This window comes from Ascaphus truei, chromosome 1 (genome assembly GCF_040206685.1).
Source record: "Ascaphus truei isolate aAscTru1 chromosome 1, aAscTru1.hap1, whole genome shotgun sequence".
In the NCBI taxonomy this organism is placed as follows: Eukaryota; Metazoa; Chordata; class Amphibia; order Anura; family Ascaphidae; genus Ascaphus; species Ascaphus truei.
Window position 1 is genome coordinate 445,575,663 of NC_134483.1, and position 16,373 is coordinate 445,592,035.

The following is a 16,373-nucleotide window of genomic DNA, read 5'->3' on the forward strand; positions in this document are numbered from 1 at the left end:
ATAATGTCATTTTAAGAAAACCTTGCAAAGGATAATGGTACAGTAGATACCCTCTTCATCTTTATCATTGTCGCACCATTATTTACATTGTTTTCTGCCATATTTTCTTGCTGATACCATGTTAAACCTTTACATTAATTACACTATATACACTTTACTGGTGATTTCCCAGTTGCATGCATACAGTAGCTTCAGCAATCCACTGATGTAAACAAAATGAAAAGGGTCAAGGCTGCATGATAAATGAGGTAGTCTTTTACTGCTCAGGAAAAAGGGTTGAGATCATAATCATAGCAAAGTCAAATCAATGAATAATAAATCAGAGAACAGTTCATTTCTTTATTTATTTATTACCGTGTAGAGGATAATTTAGCACTTACCTTGACATCATTGACATTCATCCTTGTTCCCTCCTTCCCTACAAAGATATCATCTATGTCCACAAGAATGTACCTATCCAGGGATAGCGTTAGCTTCCTCTTTGATAGAAAAGAAATAGCATCTACGAAAACTAGCTTGTGTAGCCAAAAGTTCAAGTTATTGCCAAAAAAGACTCGCTGAATCCCATCGTGAAGACCCAAATCATGGATAACTGTGGCAAATGAGGAAACTTTAGATAGTGAAGGTGGAGCACTAACGGGCATTTTTACTTTGGTGAAAACCACGGGTTGGAAGAAAGAATGGTTAGCCTCAAATACTGTCCATTCATTTCCAAGTAAAGGCCCTTTGCCTATTTTCGAGGATTTTGTTATGTGAAGTAAAGGTGTGTGAGAATTAATACAACAGTTTTTCACGCCCATATTGCTATGGACCATGAACGGAAAACCCTTCAGATGGAAACTCTGCATGTTGTTTTCATTTCCTTTGAGAAATCCAATAATGCCAACTCCATATTGAAGACAGTATTTATTCAGAAGCTCCCGGTTCCATGTGTCCATGTTCACATATTTTATAAAGTTTTCATATATAATGAGGGCATATTTTCCTATGTGGTTTTCTGTAAGTGGTGGAAGATCACCTTTTCCAGGTGCAATCTCTGCGTGGAACTGAAATCTGCTGGATTCTAGAATACTAATGATGTCTTGGCCAAGTTGAGTGTATTGACTCTCTATAAACACCAGAACAATTGCCTCTGTCCTTAAAGAAACAGAAGGTTTTCCAGTTCTCTGCTTTAATAGTTTGTATGGCAAAGATTCAACATCTCCACATTCTATTTCCGTGGACTCTTCTGAGAGTTCGCTGTCTTGTTTATAACCACTATACAAATAATAGGCTGAAATGACAATGCTTACCATGCAAAAAGTGGCAAGCAGGAGGATTGTTCTCTGAAAATGTTTTTGAAATTTCATGATATAACTCATGTCGGGAATTTTTTTTACTAACAATAGCCAGGTAACAAATTGATGTTAATGGCTCATTCCAGTCAAATCATTTATGTAACCATTGCAGCACATCTGTTGCTCTCCAGAAAGCTTCAGAGAATGTGAAGACTGAAAGAGAAAAGAACAGGTGTTTATTTTAAAAAACAAGCATCTGAAAGCCATAGAAACATTTAAAGCCTTTCTATCACATTGGTCTGAAGCACATACTGCACATCACCCACGTGATTTATGTTTTGTAACTGACTGGTTTCATTTTTGGTTGACAGCTAACATTAGTTCTGTGCAGTTTATAACACTGTATCAGTGCCTGTTAGGCTCTATGCTAGGGCAGATAAATGCTTCTGTGAGGAGTAAATCAGGATGAGTAGATATGCTCATCACATATGTGATACATCCTCTACCATTCAAGAAAAGATTGGTATATCAATTTCTACTAAGTGATGCTATTCCACAAAACACCATTAAGTGCTGGAAGACACCTAATGGCTCATTCCCTTGACAGTGTCTTCTGGTGTCAGAAGGTGTCATATGGAATAGCATGGTTCAGTATAGATATAGCAGCAGATAATACTCTCGTTAATGCATCACGAGTCCAGAAATAATTGGTGAAATATAAAGCAATACATTGGTTTTATTGCAGCTGTGTTAAATAATGCGTTAAATATTGAGTTAACATTAACAAAGTGCATCTTGTTAATCAGTATCATAACATCTGCTACAGTACGGTATTAGTATGGTCCATAGTGTTTGACAAACATAAAGACATCAGCCTATATTTACTAAGCAGTGCATATTTATCAAGCAATATTAGGCCATTGTAAAACACCTTACAGCCCATTCAAATAAATTGAATGAATTTGAATTGACTTTAAGTAGTCTTTTAGAATCGGAAAGGATCTTATGACATAACTGACATTAAACTGCTTAGTAAATATAGACCATTATCCAATTAAGGTTTTGCAGGGACTGGGTTCTGCTTCGCGTAGTCTTTCATTAAAACCATTCAGATTATTTCTATTTAATAAGTATCAGGGAAAGCATATTCTTTAGTAGTGAAATGTGAACATCTGTGTTGGAATCCCTTATGCTTGGAAGTCACTCCAAAACTGAAGTGGATAAATTACACTCTTTAGTGCATAAAAATTGCTATTGATATGCTATGAAGAAGTCAGGATTAACAAATTCGGGAAGCCTTGGTTTGCACTATAAATTCAGAAAAAAAAGAATACATTATTTGTAATTACTATCAAGGGGACCATTATAGATTGATCTGCTCAATTATATGGGAGTATTGGAATTGATGGGTGCTTCTGCTAAGTGTTATATGACTACTTTGCACACGTGAGATGTCCCTGCTGCTCACATCAGTAACTTGTTACCCTTATAATGTCTGAAATAATATTGCTAGGTCAATTACTTGAGAATATTGAACTCTCCATAAGACTATTACTCTATTATTAAGCTTCCCAATTACATAGCATAACTCCTAAAAGGTAAGCAAGTGAATAGCGTGCATTAAACAATTTACTGTAAGTAGGTGTACTTACAAATGCAATAACATTTTGTTACTGGTTTTACATTTATTACAAATGTATTTTTATTGTCACAATTTAGTTTGTAGATTTTTTTAAAATACTTTAATTTTATGTGTTCCATCTAAAGTAAACTATTTTTGAAAATGTTATTTTAAAGGTGCACACAACAATCTTTTGTAAATAATTTAGCAATGTAATTGGACTACTTAAACAATTTAAACTATGCTAAAAATAAAGATGTGGTGGATTCTGTTTTTTTTTATACAATCTATTAAAACTTGCATTTATTATGGGCTTCTGAATGGGGGAGTGTTTGTCAATTGATTGTTATCTTTACCATTATGCCTTTGTTAGGCTGGGGCCATAGAGGGGTGAGCAGTTCGGAGCCGCACTGACGCTGAGGCTCGCCTGCGTAAATCTGCGCGATTTCATGCCCATGCAGGCGAGCCAGCGGGCGCGATCGGAGGCGGGGGGAGACTGAGGGAGGCAGGGCAGTGACGTCGCTGGGCCAATCGCCCGCGACACACCGACGTCAACGTCACAGTGCCGACGTCACGGCGCCTTGACGCTGCTCCGCGCTGATTGGATGTTTTCAGCCGACAGTGCTCTGAAAAACAGCTTGGCTGTCGGCTGAAAAATCCAGCGCCTCAGCACGCCTGCGGACGCTCGCGTGAGCCCCCTCTCAAGGCATCCTCATTGAGGATGCAGGGGCTCAGCGCGGAGCGTCCGCACGGCTCAGCGCGGCCTGTCCTTCTATGGACTCGGCCTTAGGGAGCCAATAATGATTGGAAAAGTTTAATGCATGTAAATATTGATGAATGGACAGCAGTTACATAATTTTAAATATGGATTCATTGGGTATAAAATTATGTTGTACACAACTGTTGTGTAAGACTTTAGAGATATTTACCAAATGAGTGACTAATTACAAATACTACTTGAACAGTTCAATAATACTTTAAATATACCTTATTTATTCTGAGCTTGGAGATTGATTTGTAATATATATATATATATATATATATATCATACACATTTTAAGTTATGTGGGTAAAAAAGCGACAAGAAACCTCCACCGTATAGAATATAACAAATAAAAAGATCACTTGTGAGTACATTCACATGTCTTAGACAGGTCTGCAACCCTGCCTTTCACCATTTTCACCTAGCATACAGTGCTTCCACTGCAGGAAGGGATTCTGGGAAATGATATGCAAATGAGCACACTGTCCCCTTTTGCCCAAGGGTTCCATGTAAAAATGGTTTTCAGGCAAAAGGGGATACGGTGTGCTCATTTGCATGTCATTTTTCAGAATCACTTGCTGCAGTGGAAGCACTGTATGCTAGGTGATAATGGTGAAAGGCAGGGATGCAGACCTGTCTAAGACATGTGAATGTGCTCACAAGTGATCTTTTTATTTGCTATATATATATATATATATATATATACGCAGAATAAATGAGTACTTCAGTATTAGCTAATACCTTTTTTATTTGGACTAGCAATTTATGTCATAGGACAAGCTTTCGAGAGTTCTCCTCTCTTCCTCGTGTGAGCAATACTGGTTTACAAAGGAATCTATGACTAAAACAGAGGTTAGGACGCAATGTCAAACTAGACGGCTACATACAGAGCTTCAGATTGTGAGTTTCCTCACTAGAATCAGCACAGCAGAAAAAACAACGTGCAACCTATACCCCATGGAGAGATCTGCAATCAAGGAACTGCAAAACAACTACAACATCACCATACAACTAGCAGATAAAGGAGGTGCCGTGGTGCTTATGAACACAAATAAATACATAGAAGAAGGCAATAGACAACTCACAGACAACACCTACTACAAGAAACTCACACAGGATCCAACCCAGGAATATACAAAGCAACTCATGAATCTCATCAAATCCTTCCCTAACCACCTGCAACCACAATTGAAGCAACTAATACCTGACAACTCAGGAGTTGGGATCTTCTACCTGCTGCCCAAAATCCAAAAAACAGAAAACCCCCGGCAGACCAATTATAACAGGTATGGATACACTCACTGAACAAATATCAGGCTTAGTGGAGAATATCCTCAAACCTTTAGTCACAAGCACCAACAACTTCATACAAGATACCACAGATTTTCTCAATAACCTTAACAACATCAACCAACTACCATCCAACACACTGCTAGTTACTCTGGATGTAGAATCCCTTTACAGCAACATTCCTCACAAGGATGATATTGAGGCATGCTTGCAATTCCTTACAACATCTCGTCAGGATCAGAAATACAGAGCTGAAGTAATTACCGAACTAATAGAATACATCCTCACACGCAACTACTTCAGCTTCAACAAGGACATTTACCTAAAACTAATGGGGACTGCAATGGGTAGCAAGATGGCACTGCAATATCCCAATCTTTTCATGGCAAATCTTGAACAAAGATTCCTAACTACATGCCCCCACAAACCCTACAAATATTACAGATACATTGATGACCTTTTTATAATATCGATAGAGGGTGAAGGAAACCTAAAACAATTCCACGAGTCCCTGAACTCATTCCATCCATCAATTAAACTCAAAATGGATTATTCGGCAAACCTAGTAAACTTTCTAGATACAACAGTGACACTGAAAAATGGCAAACTACACACATCTATATACAAGAAACTAACAGACAGATGCAGTTACCTTCACAACTCCAGCTTCCATCCCACTCATACAACACAAGGCATCATACAAAACCAGGCTATAAGATACCACTGCATATGCTCTGACACTGAAGACAGAAACAGACATCTTACAACCCTGACCGAATCGTTCAGACAGAAGCGATACAAGCCAAAGACTATTGCCAGAACTATTACATCTGCACTAAAAGCCCCACGAGAACACCTGCTACACTACCGACACACTTTATTGAAGTGTGGTCGGTACCGCAAGCCGGGAAATCTCCCGGCTTGCTAGTGGCCGCCCCTCGGCGTGCCGCGCGTCATAGACGCGCGGTCACGCGTCATCGGGAGCGTGCGCCCGCTGCACGCGTGTCCAGGGGCTCCCCGAGGGAGCCCTGGTGTCCCGCGATCGCGGGACAGCGGCAGGGGGTTCCGGGGGACCCGGCGGACCCGGCAGCGGTAGGGAGAGCGCCCCGATCGGAGGGCGCTCTTCCGCTGCTTCGGCGTGCGCCCGTCACACTCGGGCGCTCGCCAGGCTACTGCTGCGGCACAGAACGGGCAAATGCTCGAATAAACTGTGCCGCAGCAGTACAATACAGACAGAACCTACCACACGCATACCACTAGGACCAATGATGATATATTGGTGAAACAGCCAAAAACTTCAAGGTAGAATGAATATGCACAGGCACTCTTACAACACCATGAAGAAGGAAGATACTGCTCACCAGTGGGACATTATTTCTCACCACCCGATCATTCCATAAATAATTTAAAAATCTAAATCTTCAATGGAATGTTTAAACGCACCCAAGAATGGAAAACATTTGAACTCAGAATGATAAGACTCTTTGACACCAAAACAAGAGGACTTAATGTAGATATGGGGTTTGTCACGCACTATCACAATTGTTTGTAATTACCTTGTCTGCCTCTCTGCTAATGTTTTTATTCACATCTTCCCCCCCCCCACAGAGCACCCCCATGCCCCTCCATGCTGTTTCTTGTCACCATTGTATTACCCTTCCAATGTCTCCAAACATTCCTTTCTCACCCTACCTTATCTACATCTCTTTTTTTTCTGCTTTCCTAAACTCTGTTTTAGCCATAGATTCCTTTGTAAATATGAGGAAGAGAGGAGTGTGTGTGTGTATGTGTGTGTGTGTATATATATATGTGTGTGTGTGTGTGTGTGTGTGTGTGTGTGTGTGTGTGTGTGTGTGTGTGTGTGTGTGTGTGTGTGTGTGTGTGTGTATATCAAAAAAGGTAATTTTCACAGTTTAAGTTAATATACTGTATTAAGTAGGTTTCTATAGAAACAGATCTAATCGTATTTGTTTCCAACTCTTTTCAGTTAATTCAATCCTACACTGACTTTTATTTTACTACTCTGTCAGGTAATGTTATTCCACATACAGTATATATGTATGTATATATATATATATATATATATATATATATATATATACATACATACATACATATATACTGTATGTGGAATAACATTACCTGACAGAGTAGTTAAATAAAAGTCAGTGTAGGATTGAATTAACTGAAAAGAGTTGGAAACAAATACGATTAGATCTGTTTCTATAGAAACCTACTTAATATCTTAACTTAAACTGTGAAAATTACCTTTTTTGATGTGCATCCCATTGTATGGATGTTAGTGTGCATTATCATAGCAATATGAATAGTGTCAGTAGACGTATGCATGATAGCAAACAAAAGACCAACATACATACTGTAAGCAGAAGAAATGAAATATTAAAAAAAGGACTGTATTATGATATGATATAATATATATCCTAGTTGATGTAGCATTAGTATTAATTAATTATGCAGGGTGGTGAGTTGGGTCAGAAAAAAATCAGACGAGAACATTATATTTATATATCTATATGTCACTCGCATGCTGTATTGCACTATTTCCCATTGCTTAGAAAACAAACATTATAATGAAGGGTGAGAAAGTACATGTACTGAAGGCTCTGACAAACTACAAACATCTGCTGTTGTACTTTAAATATGGAAGAGAAAGAAAAAGAATAGGCATGAAGGAAAACAGTGAATATTAACAGTGTCCGTTAAGCAAATATGCTGCACGCTCATATAACCTTGCAAAAGTGAATTATTTAATAAAGCTTCATTTCACTAATTTAATTTTGTCTTCAATAATTCCTTTTACACGTTAAGTGCAAAGTGAAAATGCAATGATATTAAGCATTTTCAGGGAATGTTTCTCACTTCTCTGGACAATCCCGTTGTGCAATGGTATGAATAAAAATATTCATACACTACCATATATGAATATTTTACAGACAATTGCTAATCGAATGTAGTGGACAATATATTATAAATGTGTAAAATAAGATATAAATAGTGTAAAGCTCCATAAAAATCTAATTTAAGGCAAATGTCTGATTGTCCCCCTATGTTGTTAATGTCAATGCCAAAACACTCAAAAAATATCATTATCTCATGTCTATCCCTCAACATCCCCAGTTTTTAACAGTGTAGTTATACTGTATTTTATTCTACTATTAGGGATTATTCGTGGGCTATAGGGGTAGATCTTCAGAAATGCACTAAATGAGAGCACATAATATTATGTTACTTAATTACAGTAGGTAAGAGGCATTAATTTTCATTGAGGGAACCTCAAAGCTAAATAAAGTCCATTAGCAAAACTACCATCCTTATGTTACCTGCAATTTTCCATACACTGAACTTGCGCATTGATCAAACTATAAGCTGCGCTGTTAAGGTAGCGTTAATAACAGAAATGTACGTGTGTTACCAAAAGCTAATGCAAATCTTATTATAATATTAGAAATATATCATTTTTGCACCCATTAACTTTTTTAACGTAATTATGTGGTATATAATGTAATTATGACTGTATAAAGTATGTCCAGCCGTCAGGTATTTTAATTGTACATTAATATAAATGAAATATTAATTAATATTGTTGAGGCATGTACGTATGGATACACATTATTGTTTATTATGTACACTCATACTTTATACAGTCATTATTACATTATATACCATATGTTGCAGTGAGAACCAAAAATTGATTGTCCAAAAACGAGTAGAATAAACAAGAAATTATTTATTTATTAAAGCAATTGCAAAGAGACCAAATGAGTAAGTCTCAATGTTTGTTCGGACCCCCAAAACACTAAAACAGCTTGCATACTGTCAATCTTAGTCACCGGATATATTACACAATTGTTATACAGCTAAGGTAATGTAATGCTCATATAAGGAATATGATGAAATATAATGCCAAGCTAAACTATTTCTGCTTTTCACCCACTATTTCTACAAAAAGAACTCTTATCTTGTTAGTGGCATATGACCCTGAAGTTGCTAACAGTAACCCTTGGTAAACATTCTAGTCTGTCTCACTTTCCCCATTCTTCTCAGACATTCTTTGCAAACTATTCACAAACTGATTAACTCTTTCATCACCTGGTCAGTCTTGACATACCATAATGTAACTCAGAGGCTCCATACACAATCCAATTCTCACAGTCCAATTTCTGTACTACCACAGCCCCCCATTCATGAAAGGAATATTGGTGATGTTTGCACAGACTTTTTAGGGCAGACTGACCCTCCACCGTCAAGCAGGGAGCCCGTCCACCTAATTCTCACTCACATCAATAGCAGCTAGTTCCATTCGAGTATCATCCATCTGTGGGTTCAGTGGATCAGGACCATAGAGTGAAGTGGATACTGATGGGCCTTCCCTGAGAGCATGAATAGGTACGGTCGCATCCACACACCTGGATACCAGGTTCCTTCCCAGAGGGACGATCAGGATAACCACCATAATTACACACACAATCATATTTTGTAACACTAAAAAAAACATTTAAGACAGAATGCCTATATAAGTGCCTGTGAGCACTGGTTACACACAAACAGAAAACACTCAAGGGAATATTCCCATAACTTCTGCAGCACAGACATAAGACAATCAGAAATCACACTTCTCTCATACACAGCAAAAAAGAAAACATAACCAAAAACAACATATACATTTACACTCAGGTTGATGAAACAAAACAGTTTGATTTTATTCCTACAAAAACAAAGTTAATAAGAGCAAGTTTAATTTTCTATTCTTATAATTATAACTAATTTGAATACTTTCAGGGCTATGATGCTACTATTGATTCTACTGTATGTGCCCGCAGAGAGTACTTATTGTATATAAACTTTGCAGGGGTCCCTCACTGGCACTGGAATAACCTTGTAGCCCTAATCACCCATGTCTCCTTTCACACCGGGCTTGATGCGTGTTCTTGATCACAGAACAATTACCTGGACCATTACCTGATAGCCCCAACTCACATTTCCCCTTTAATACACCATTCACACCCTTGCTTCTATTTCCCTGTATATGCTTTAAACAATTGACTCCTGAGTTTCCAAAATTCTGACTATTTCCTCAGAACACCAGGGACCCCCTGCACAACCAATGCAATCATTACTTGTTTTATCCTTGGATCCTGTCCCTCAGGACTCAACTTGAGCCTGAACAATTACGCATTTTAACACAGTGTCTTGCCCATGATATGGTGCCAGTTAGGGATACTGGGTCTCAATGTCTCAGAGGTTTGTCCAGTGTCCTGAGATGTGAGGATCATGTCAACTACACCAAAAACTGTTGTAGTGAGAACCAAAAATTGATTGTCCAAAAACAAGTAGAATAAACAAGTAATGATTTATTTAATAAAAGCAATTGCAAGGTTTAAGGGTTCCATTCCAGGCTTGGGCTGGAACCCGCCCTTACCTGGCTGTTGTGGAGATTTTGATTACTAACAGCCTGCTATATTGGCTGCACCTGTTCAAGGGATTAAATAGCAGCCAGTGACTTCCAGGCCCTGTCTGAGCATTGTATATGTTTACCTTGTGTTCCAGGCCACCTTGGGTTACTGATACTTCCTTGTTCATGAGCTTTCCCTGTTCATGAGGCTAGCCTGTTGCTGAGCCTTCCTTGTTTGTGAGCCATCCCTGTAGCTTCCCTGTTCCGGAGCCTAGCCTGTTCATTTGGAATCCCGGTTGCTGATCCCGTACCATGACCCAGGCCTCGCTGCCTGTCGCTTGACTTGACCCTTTGCCTGTTGCTTGGACTTTGCACCACTACCGCCTGCCCTGACCTCCTGCCTGCTTACCGACAACGGATACGCTTACAGGACTCTGTCCCTGGGCTCTGGTCGGTTAATTTGCATCCCTACCTCAGCCCTGCGGGTCCGCTACCTGATCGGAGACGAGCACCGTCACACAAGGAGGCCAAATAAGTAAGTCTCAATGGTTAGACCCCCAAAACACTAAACAGCTTACCACCGGATATATTACACAATTGTTATACAGCTATGCTAATGTAATGCCATATAAGTAATATGATACAACATTATGCCAAGCGAAACTATTTCTGCTTTTCACTATTTCTACACTTATCTTGTTAGTTGCATACAGTATGACCCTGAAGTTGCTAAAGTAACCCTTCCCTCTGTAACCCTTCTCTCAGCTATTCACAAAAAGGTTAACACTTTCGTCACCAGGTCTTGACATACCATAATGTGTCTCAGAGACCCCATAACATAATCCAATTCTCACAGCCCAATTTCCACACTTTCACATCTTATAAGTTCACACAAACATATCACAAAAAAATATAATTAATTCATGATGTGCTTCAGACATTTATATGATCCATAATCAATATCTTTGTATGACACATTGCTTTTAGGCTATTCCCAGAAATAACTCAATGATAATCAGGGTCTCTGGAGGTGAATAACAGCAGCTTTTTGAAAGTACCAAATATCATAGTGTTATTCTCATGCACTAACATGAACGAAGGTCTGAGGCTCTCTGTTGTTAGGTGAAATGCTCATTATCATATGATTTTCATATGAGTAAGCCTTAGGTCTACTAAAATTTAAGGCTCCATTATTTTTAAGGTACATGACTGAACAACCTAGCATTAAGCCAGAGCCGGCTTGAAATTTTCTGTGCTCGGTGCTGTGGGGAGTGGGGGGCATCTAACCTGCTCCGGCATCTCCTCATCTCAGCGACATTGCAGTGTCATATGACTTTGCGACGTCACGTTGTCGCAGAGATGACGAGAAGCCAGATTGAAGGTACAAGGCACTTACAGAGGCCCCGGGCTCTTCCCTGGCAATCAGTTTAACTATTGTAGGGTAGAGCGCGGGGCCTCTGTATGTGCGTGGCTCGGCACCTTTTGTGTTTTTTGCGTTACGGATATAGATACATTAAATTGATACGTTAAAAAAATGAACGACCTTCTAAGGATCTACCCCACAGACTGCTGCCATATGAAGCTTTTACAGCTATTGCTATTTAGGAAGCTATAGTATGTATCCATTGTGGAAAGCAATTGGATTTTCTTTAATAAAACTAAGACTGGTTATTGCACCAGAATTCTAGATGTATACCAAGAAAATGTTGATATATAATGATATGCAGTCGTTTAATGCTAAAGCTTTAGAAATAAATGACTGCATATCACTGTACAGTATAGTTGCAAACTTTTCAGTTACCCCAAATTAATAGTTAAAATATATTTTTTTGACAACCCATTTAGAAACTGGAAAGGGATAATACCTGTAATGTATTGGAGTGTTTATTGTAGTTTATTTGGGGCTAGGATATGCATTGGTACAGTGTTGCTGACTTTGCATGCACTGGCTATTTAGCTGTTTGCATATCAAACAGCAATTCTGATAGCACTACATGTTTGAAAGTGGGGTGTATGCGTCATCAGCTTTCCATAATCGAATTACACACTGCTCTGATTAGTATAAATAAATCAGCATTTGGTATTATACTAGGCCTTTTGATTTTTAAGGTAAAACTGCTTTAATGTTTCAGTGTTAATCATGAAGCTGGCCTAGCCCAAATGGATGGCAACAGCCGATGACCGGGGGGCGCGGCGTCTCCAAACCTGGCTAGCCGCAGGAGCGACCGGGGGGCGGAGCAGGAAAGGGGCCTCAGGAACCAAGCCTGCAGCCAGGAGCAAGCATCGGTCACCTGTTCCTGGCAGAAGGGGCTCGGGGCTGGTAAAGCTGGGGGTTGAAGCGAGGTGGCAGGTCACCGGGAAGTACTTCCGTGTGCCCCCTCTTGCGTTACCAAGCACCGAGCATTCTGACGCGGTCTGGCGGTACGCTATCTCCAGTTATTATTAATAAACAAAGTCACGGCTGTTATACCTCCAGACTGTGTTTTCTCGTTATTCGTATGCTATACTGTATGTAGATAGTGTTAAGGGTAGAGAGGTGGGGGATGCTCGCGTCTCCTTGGTCATTAGTTTAAACATTAATGAGCAGGCTCTTCCTAAAGCTGACGACAATAGCCATGTTACTTCGTAGACATCAGATGACACTTGAATTCAATGTATGTGCCAACATGCGGAAAACTTTAATCAATCGTTACACTTTAAGCTTGAAATTATCATTGGCTAGGGAGAGAAATGCTCAGTTGCATTATCTGAATTCAATTGCTCAATTATTAAGCATCGTTTTTAAATCATTATGCAAAACTCAGAGCAATACTACATCCCCCCCTTTTCTTTTTCTTTTTTTTTTCTTCTTATTTGTATACTGTATGTAAAGCATGTGGCAAAGTTTGATTCTACATTCTTAAATACTGTAAACTGGCAATCGTTTGGTGCTCCTGTTTTAATGTTAAAAAATTCTAATTGGTTGACTAACATAATGACGCCTTCAGTCAGTGTAACTCAACAGTTACAATGTATCCTTATATTACTAAGGTAACGTTATCTATTGTTACAGTTTGTAGTTCAAACAGCTGGGAACATGGGCAACAAATTATCACAAACAGGAAAATGTTGCAAAGATCTTGCACTGCTGGGGAGGTGGGCTAAAACCTGTTACAGAAATCCAAGAATGCTTTACAACTAATTAAAAATGCCATTAAGAGTTGAATAATAATAATAATAATAAATACAAAAAGTATTATCTAATACTACAGAACTTATTTATTTAAAAAATATATATACTACTAGCTGATATACCCGGCGTTACCCGTGAGTTAAATTTCCCGCTCCCTCCTCTTCCCCTATTTCTGTGCTCCCCCTCTTTCTCTGTTCCCCCCCCCCCCCCCAGAGGGAGGGACAGTGGACAGGAGGGGGGGGCGAGACAGTGGATAGGAGGGGGGGTGGGGACAGGGGACAGTGGACAGGAGGGGGGGGAGGGGGACAGTGGACAGGAGGGGGGTGGGGACAGGGGACAGTGGACAGGAGGGGGGGTGGGGACAGGGGACAGTGGACAGGAGTTGGGGGTGGGGACAGGGGACAGTGGACAGGAGGGGGGGTGGGGACAGGGGACAGTGGACAGGAGGGGGGGTGGAGACAGTGGACAGGAGGGGGGTGGAGACAGTGAACAGGAGGGAGGGGACAGCGGACAGGAGGGGTGGGGGGACAGTGGACAGGAGGGGGGGCAGTGGACAGGAGGGGGGGATAGTGGACAGGAGGGGTGGGGGGACAGTGGACAGGGGGGGGGCAGTGGACAGGAGGGGGGGCAGTGAACAGGAAGGGGGGGGCAGTGGACAGGAGGGGGGGCGACAGTGGACAGGAGGCGGGGTCACAGTGTCACACACACAGTGTCACACACACAGTGTCACACACACAGTGTCACACACACACACACAGTGTCACACACACACACAAATAGTGAGAGACACACAGACACACACACACAGTGTCACACACACAAACAGTGATAGACAGAGACAGACACACACACACACACACACACAGTGAGACACACACACAGAGGTGTCAGTCCTGTGCGGCGCCTTTCTCAGGCGCAGGCCCCGCCCCCCCCGCAGTCCCAAGCGGCGCCTTTCTCAGGCGCAGGCCCTGCCCCCCCGCAGTCCCGAGCGGCGCCTTTCTCAGGCGCAGGCCCCACCCCCCCCCCCCGCAGTCCCGTGCAGAGCCTTTCTCGGGCGCAGGCACTGCCCCCCACAGTCCCGTGCAGCGCCTTTCTCGGGCGCTGTACACCCCACCCACCTCCACCGCCATCCGCAACATACACCGGCAGAGGCAGGAGAAGGAGGCGAGAGTGTGGCGGGAACAGCGGCCATGCAGCGTGAGCAGGGGTGAGCGGGACAGAAGGGAGCAGCGGAGCCTGGTGGTGCGGGTAATGGGGTGAGCCGGCGAGGAGGTGAGCTGGGGGGGTTAGGGAGGGGAGGTGATCTGGGGGGGTTAGGGTGGGGAGGTGAGCTGGGTGAAGAGGACAGTGGCCGGGTGCTTGTGTGTGTGTGTGGCAGTTGGGTGAGGAGGAGAAGAGTGGCAGTTAGGTGACGTCAGAGCCATAGAGCCACGCAGGCCAATGGGAGTCGCGGGTGGGCGGGCAGACCCATGGACGAATCTGATTGGCCACATCTACAACCCCACAAACTTCAGATTTATATATTAAGATTTCACGTTTTGCTTCTTTAAGAATTAAGTTGGTAACTTTGCACGTTTGAAGATCCTTACATTTATATTCTGCTACATGACTTTAAGTACTCTAGGTCACAAGGATTAGTGACAGGCAAGTCAATGTTGGCATGTCGTCATGTTAGCTAAAATTGTGCAGTAAAATCTAATGTAACTATTTTTCAGAAATATTTTCCTGACATTCAGCTACAATTATAGTAGATTGCATATTATACCGTCTGCTACATGACTGATAATTAGTCCTGTAATTAACATGTACAGGACTAAAACTGTTCAGACATTCAAAATCCCTTAATAAGAATGCATCCTACTTATGGAATTTATAATTCAGCAAACTCTATATTTAGAGCATTAAACCATTACTTATTGAAAATGATGTCTCTCGTGTCTGAGCATAAAACAAAATGTGCTTTACAGGCACAACTACTAATTAACTTTATGAGCTTTTTCATATTATTTGCTATTGTGAAATACTGTAGAAAGGCATTTTAGAGCTTCTATAAATGTACTTGGACTAAAATAAGCATTTTGCTATAAGATATAATTTGCTTTGCAGCATTATGCGTGTAACATCTTCCCAGATCCAATTACCAAATCAATAAATATGTTTTATTCTGTAAAGCTAAATTTGAGTATCTTAGCAGTTATTCATTAAACTGCGATAGTATCGCACGGAAACTTCCATTGCCGTCAATGGGAGTTTATGTGCAATATTGCTCCAATTGGCACTAACGTAGTTGATTAAATAGTCCGTTTACAGTCAACAGCACAGTTGTACTATGAGCAAATATGTAATTTTAGGCAGAGTTAAAATTAACCTGGTAAGACTGACAAGTGTGAGTGTGAGAAGGGGGTGAGAGAGCGAGGAGGTGTGTGAGAGAGTGAGAAGGTGTGTGAGAGAGCGAGGAGGTGTGCGAGAAGGGGAGAATGTAGGAGAAAGAGGGGGGTCTCCCAATGCTGACGACACAAGGTTGGGGCCCAGTAGAAACTGTAGTCCTGGTCCCCAGGAAAGATGTAAGCCTTGATAATACTGTACTTCAGGAACTTTGTGTTATTACAGCATGGAGCCTAGCAAATTGTGTGCAACCATGGAGAGTTAAGGCTTCAGTGAATACTGGGTCGCAGTGGGAAAGAGCTGGGGCCCACAATACACACACACAATAACCCCCTCCCTAATACACACACAAACACATACACACAATAACCCATCTCCCCAAAATACACATGCACAATAACCCTCCCTGCCCAACAACACACACACACATACACAATAACGCCCCTCCCCAT

The 16,373-nt window shown here is 41.1% G+C and overlaps 1 protein-coding gene across 3 annotated transcripts in view; it reads right to left on the minus strand.

Moving 5' to 3' along the window:
- The window catches only part of LOC142503754 (bifunctional heparan sulfate N-deacetylase/N-sulfotransferase 3-like), a 188,463-nt gene that overhangs the window by 140,196 nt on the left and 31,894 nt on the right, over nucleotides 1-16,373 (minus strand). For 2 of the 3 annotated variants that reach the window (XM_075616431.1, XM_075616413.1), the window contains exon 2: nucleotides 381-1,490. In XM_075616431.1, the coding sequence (XP_075472546.1) occupies nucleotides 381-1,361 (981 nt within the window). In that variant the 5' untranslated portion in view covers nucleotides 1,362-1,490. Of the gene's footprint in view, nucleotides 1-380; nucleotides 1,745-16,373 lie in introns of those variants that run through there. The other variant, XM_075616422.1, reaches the window with a different exon arrangement.